A 6,806-nucleotide genomic window follows, 5' to 3' on the forward strand; every position below is an offset into this window, starting at 1 on the left:
GTCAGTCATTGTCGCGTACAAGCAGCAACAAAACGCAACGTAACGAACAGACTTTAAAAATCTAGTCGATCGATCTAACGTAGTTTTGTTCACTCCAAAAAAAAATTTAATTAATAGTATATTTACCGTTAAATTTAAAATAGTAAGCAAATTCTACCATTTTCAACAACCCTGTAATCTGCTGAAGCCATCAAACGTACCATCTATCATTCGAGCCGCAACATCATCTACCATCTGAGCATTCGAACCGCATCATCACGTACTAGTATCGCATCGTAACATAACTCGAGAACATCGAATTTTAAGATTTATATCACTTTCTTCTATAAGCAAATTTTCAAATAAACTCATTTAACAGTACAAGAAACTTGTGTGTTGCTCTTTTTAATATGTTTTTTTTTTATATAAATAATTACAGTATAACAAGTAAGAGGCATGCGAAATCTAGAAGTTCAGTAATTTAGTCAACAAAATATGTTTACATCAGTAATTTAGTCAACAAAATATGTTTACATCCTTCGGAGACTGTCACACAAGGTTAAGATAATAAAAAGGATGAAAACTTAACGCATTTCCGATTCCGGTTCATATAATTTGACATAAAGGAAGGCCACAGATAACAAGTGAAAGGAAAACCGTATTATTGTATTAAACATTATAATTGACGGTTATTAACCAGACCTTCAGATTAACTAATAGTTTTACGATTGGTGTATTTGTTCGTTATGATGTCACATCATTTAGAATTAGGTACAACCTAAATTTCATCACCATGAAAATCTATAGAAAAGTAAAAGTTTAGTGTACAGAATTAACACTATCTCAGCAAGTAATTCGGAACAATTTAAATATTATATATAATTTTAAAAAAATATATAATATTTTCCCCCTATTTTAGCACTATGGACTATATTTGGACGACTCATATGTTTTATGTAATATGTATAACAATATTATCGAATAGTCTATTATAATAGATAATAGAAATCTTTATTGTCCTCAGAAAATATAAGTTAAATTCAAATTCAAATTCAAAACAAAATTTACCCATGTAGGTCTATTACTGACTCTTATGATATCAAATCTACCGTCAGTTCGGAATCATTTCGAGATGAGAAGAACTGACAAGAAACTCAACTAGTAATCTTTTCAAATAAATTTTGTATATGTTTAAATAAGTATAAAAGAACATTATGTATAGATCTGCTAGGCCAAAACCTGTTATATCGTCAAAAGCAATTACTTCGAAACGATCTATTTTAAATCATTTAAAACCACATAAAACTTGGTTCTTTTTGTCTTTTAGATTTTCTAACTATAGGGCTAAACTTACCATATCGCGTAAAGCAATCTCTTTTAAAACTACGACATTTTGTGTTGACTTTCTGTCTTTTAGATTATCTACCTATAACGCTAAACCTATAAAATTTACATTAATAACTTGAATGTATGATAAATATAATATTTAAAATGAAAACAATGAGTGATATAATATGTATTTATTTGTCATTATCATCTGTGTCACCTAGAATTAAAGGATTCTCGTCTATTCCAGTTATAACTACTTCGTACTGGTTCGTACTGAATTTTTTCATTTCTTGTTCAAACAGTATGTTGTTAATAGCCTGTTTTATCATTGACTGAGTTCTGTCATCGTGTTTCCTTAGAGAATCAGCAATATATTCACCGAAACTGTCGCATTCATCTTTCTTTCTTGATAGACCAGTTTTTTTTATTAATCTCAATGTTTCTAATATTTTACTGTCCATTCTATTACTGGTATTAGGAACTTCTCTAACTGGCCTTCGTTTTAGTACTTTAGTAGAACGTGACATGGAGTTTGAATTTGAGTATTTGTATGTTTTTGGTTTGTACGCTTGTATGACTGGTTCCTCTTTTATTGTGATCTCTTCGTGAATGTCGTCTATTTCATGATCATTGTCATTTGATGTTTCGTCATTCATATCCTCTAGTTTATTGGACTCTTTTGAATCCTGAAAAAAAAGAGGGATATTATTAATATGTACAATAAAATTCTTCTAGCAATGGCATGACAATCATTAATGGCAATACGCATTTGTTAAAGTCGTTTATTTTCTTGAGCAGAATAGTAACTATTTTGTTTAAAAAATAAATTAAGAAAGTGTTTATTGCTACATAAATATTTATACACAGACTGATTAAACAAACTTCACTCTAATAATGAACTTCGTTGTAGAAACCTCAAATTTTTCATTTCATAGCAGCTTCCAAAAAAGGGGATGATATATATATTTGTCGTTTATTTGGATTTTTATTTACAAATCGAGCGGAACGATAGGATCTAACTGTCTAAATTGCTTTCTCAGGCATGCGTGAAATCTTTCACAAAATTGAAGTTAAACATGCTCGAAGATTATCTAAAAATAAATATTAGACGGTTATGAAATTGATACGCAACATGTTTAGAGATTACCTAATCTGCCTTTAAGTACTAGAGATTATTAATATCGGTCGTTTAAACTATTGGAGTAAATATAGCCATAACATACTAAATAATAAAATACATGCGATAGGTTTTTTAGAGGATTTGGTCATTAGGCACGACGATTTGGTCATTAGGTCATTTATCATTAGACACGACGAATTAATTAACAACATTATTGAAGGAAAAATAGATGGAAAGAGAGGAAGGGGAAGACCGAGACACAGCTATATCAAGCAAGTTAAAGAAAAAGTTGGAGTCGTGTCATATCAACAGCTAAAGGGACTGATAGAAGATCGTAGAAGGTGGCGGGAGCTCCACCGACAAGAGCACAGCTCTTAAATTATGAATGAATGGTCATTAGGAAGGCCTAGTGATATCGAAACTTTGTTGAAATAGAACACCACTATGGACGTTTGTGAACCTCGAGGTACCATTTTGTGTAGGGATAATATTAGGCATATTATCCCTACACAGAATGGTACCTCGAGGGTCACAAACGTCCATAGCGTACCCCGAAATACAGGGTACAAGTATGAGGTAGAATTAGAAATAATGATACAAGTTCTTCATCTAGTAAAATATATCAATATTTATAATATAGCTGACCCTGCAAACATTGTTTTGCCATATAAATTAATATCCCTATTAAAAAATAGGGGTTGATGGTAGAAGGCTAAGAATTTAGGGGTGTATGTATTAAATAAAAAAAAAAATAGATAGTAGCCGATTCACAGACCTGACTGAATATGGATATAAAATTTAATAAAAATTGGTCAAACCGTTTCTAAGGAGTATGGTAACTAACATTATAACACGAGAATTTTATAAAGGATGAAAATACTTAACGAATGAAGCTCTTCTGTTACAGTCAGTTGATAACCAATCTACATTAGCCCTAGGTATTATTACAGCTGACAATATAGAATGGAAATATACAAATGATGGCTCGAGAAATTACAGGCCCGACAAACAAATTATAGGTCACTTTGTGTAACAAGTTTTTTGTGTTATACATTCGTGCAAACATAGTTAGTAATGTCATAAAAACAAGTTTATTTCATCCAACATAGGTTGGAGTCGTGTCAAGGAGTGTCGTATTAAGGATTAAAGAGCATGATGGAAGATCGTGGAAACTGCCAAGAGCTCCACCGACTAGAACGTCGTTCTTACATCATGAATTAATAGGTTTTGTATAAAGTAGTCTTGCGAGATCTTACCCTTTTTCAAGTAGCTTAATTTATACTATCGATACATGTAAATAAAATTGCAGTGTCTGTTTGTGATATTGAAATAACCGTTTTTTATTTCATGCATATGAATATAAATACGTTGCATACACCAAAATAACATTTTTTACAATTTTTGTCTCATTGTCCGTTTGTTCCGGCTAATCTCTGAAATGGCTTGACCGATTTAGACTGGACTTTCATTCCCATGTAATAAGGAGTAACTTAGGCTACTATTTAGAAAAAAGCTTTTAATTTAGAAAAATAAAGTTGAATTTCACGCGGACGAAGTCGCAGGTACAGCTAATAATAATAATGTAATAATAATATCAGGACAATTCACACAGCGCCATCTAGTCCCAAGTTAAGCTAGCTAAAGCTTGTGTTACCTACATATACTAGATAACTAATACAAGTACATAGATATTTTTTTCGTAAATACATATATATTATACATAGAAAACATCCAGACCGATACAAACAAACATACTCATGAATACAAATGTTTGTGCCGTGCGAGGAATCGAACCCGCGACCATCGGACGTAAAGCGGTGTGCTAGACCGCTAGACCGAGGTCGTCAAACAGCTGTTATAATATGGTAGTGGAATTACTAGATTCGGAGGTATGAGATTTTAGACCTCAGTATCTATAACAAATTATGATGCAATATTCCTGGGACGAGGACTGCCACAGGCAAAGCAAGAGGTGTCAGCAATTCTACAATTTAGTTATTTTACTTTATTTATACTCTTTATTGCACCAATTACAGAACAAAAACAATTAAAATAGAAAATATAAATTGTCTTATCGCTAATCTAAGAGGCAATCTCTTCCAGACTACCTTTAGTTGAATAGAGAAATAAAAAACTACTATTGTAATTAAATTAAATAAAATTACAATGTAAAAATTTGACGTTCATAAGCGGCTAAAATGTGCTACATGAATAAATGATTTTAGAATTTGAATTTGACTTAAAGAACTATAAAATTTGATTCATTGTTACTAGAAAATGATTAATGAACTATTACTACAATGATTTCTGCTAAAATACAATTTGTAGACAATACATTTAGGTATGAAACTTGAGTGATTTAAACCGATCAAGGTCAGCGCTTATCGACAATTGTATTTGATATGTTATATTGCGGAAATGGCATATTTATTTCATTTAGTACCTACTCGTAGGTGTTGTTTACTGTTTGTGACCTAATTCTGTAGTAACGAATAGGTACTTTGTAACTACGTACATTAGTAAATGTTTTTTTAATTGTATTAGACTAGTAAACAAGTTTACGTCTACACTTAGTTCCTATTATTTTGTTTTTGTAGGTACTAAACACATTTTTAACGTCAGAATCAAAACAACAGTTTTTACAATTTTTGTCTATCTGTCTGTTTGTTTCGACTAATCTCTGAAGTGGTTGAACCGATTTTGACGTGACTTTTGTTGGCAGGTAGCTGATGTAATAAGGAGTAACTTAGGCTACTTTTATTTTAGAAAAGTCAGTGCTTATCGACATCTGTACGTTAGTTATTTTACTTATTACATCAGATACCTGCCAAAAAAAGTCCCGTCAAAACCGTCCAGCCATTTCAGAGATTAGTCGTAACAAACAGATAGACAGACAAAAATTGTACCAAAATAAGATATTTTGGTATATGTACGGTATTTATATTCATATGCTTGTAGTAAAAAACGGTTATTTCAATATTACAAACAGACATTCCAATTTTATTTATATGTATAGATGCATAGATTACACGCGAAAATGTAACGTATGCCAATTTTTTTTTAATGGATGTTAATGTTACAGTGATCTTGCCAGAGCTTACGGTATACGCTGTCGGGGCACCAGTGGGGGATGATAGGATGAACAGGAGATCAAGTTAGGCTCACCATGGGAAATTTACCATCATTTTAAAATTTAACAGCATATTTGACGGGAAAATCAACGTGATGCGATACATAGCTAGCGATAAGGTCTACAGTCCCCATTGCTAATAATCATGTCTTTCTCCCCCCCCCCCCACCCTTCACGCCCCCACGCGCGTCTGTCTTATGGAAATTGTCAAAAATGGATTTACCGCAAACAATAATGTTACTCAATTTTATGGACCTGTGTGTTTGTTTTATTATTGGTAGGTCACCATATGGTCTTATTTTTTTTAAGATTAGGTCCATAAAATGATTAGATGAAAAAGATGAAATTTTTTTCACATCCCTATTTCTTTGTACGAGGTATTAAAATTGGCAACCCTGGTAACGAGCGCCCTTAATTACCAAGATACCGGTACATATAGAATCGAACTTTATATAAATAGTACCTGACCCCCAAACGTTGTTTTGCCATATAAATTAAAATCGCTATTAAAAAAATTGGGATTGATGGTAGAAGGGTGAAATGTGGTTGTAAGTATTTTTCAATGTCACATAATAAAAAAAAAATAGTCCAAAAAATAAAAAAAATGTTAGGAGTGGACAACCCTTATCACTTAGGGGTATGAAAAACAGATAGTAGCCAATTCTCAGACCTACTGTATATGCATATAAAATTTCATAAAAATCGGTCAAGCCGTTTCGGGGAGTATGGTAACTAACATTGTGACACGAGAATTTTATATATATGATGAAGTAGAAGAATAAAAACATTTATTGATAATCATTATTGATATACATACATACACACAATTAACATACATATCACATGTATATATATATGTGTATATGACTATTACCATAGTAACGACTTCACTGTTGGCAGCGTTGTCCAAATGTGTCGGCAAAAACTTCAAATGTTTGTAAAGAAACCAGAGCGAACGGCCGCCGCATCGAACCTTGGACTTTTCGCGCCTATGCGAAGCGAATATAGAGTTCAATTTCTTTCGCAGATCGGGTATATCACAGTTAAATGTATTCGCTAGATCCGACCACGCTTCGTACTTCGCTGTGAACGTGCGGTAGCCTTTATGCGTGTTGTCCCACAACTCAGGTTTCTTACGGTATTCCTCCATTAATTTTATTACTAAGCTATTTGTCCATTCGGTGTCCATTTTGACTTCCGCTCCAATAAGCACGTCCTTAAACAAATAACACAGGTATCTGTTCACCT

At 32.5% G+C, this 6,806-nt stretch overlaps 1 protein-coding gene across 1 annotated transcript; it reads right to left on the reverse strand.

Moving 5' to 3' along the window:
- Positions 1 to 1,499: 1,499 nt before the first annotated feature.
- LOC131851297 (uncharacterized) lies at positions 1,500 to 6,806 on the reverse strand. Its single transcript, XM_059201782.1, has 2 exons — positions 6,532 to 6,806; positions 1,500 to 1,994 (listed from the first exon to the last, which is right to left on the reverse strand). The coding sequence occupies exons 1-2, from the start codon at positions 6,745 to 6,747 to the stop codon at positions 1,500 to 1,502; spliced, it is 711 nt and encodes a 236-aa protein (XP_059057765.1). The 5' UTR covers positions 6,748 to 6,806.

Source organism: Achroia grisella, unplaced genomic scaffold, assembly GCF_030625045.1.
Source record: "Achroia grisella isolate CSIRO2021 unplaced genomic scaffold, CSIRO_AGI_Agris_v1 utg782, whole genome shotgun sequence".
In the NCBI taxonomy this organism is placed as follows: Eukaryota; Metazoa; Arthropoda; class Insecta; order Lepidoptera; family Pyralidae; genus Achroia; species Achroia grisella.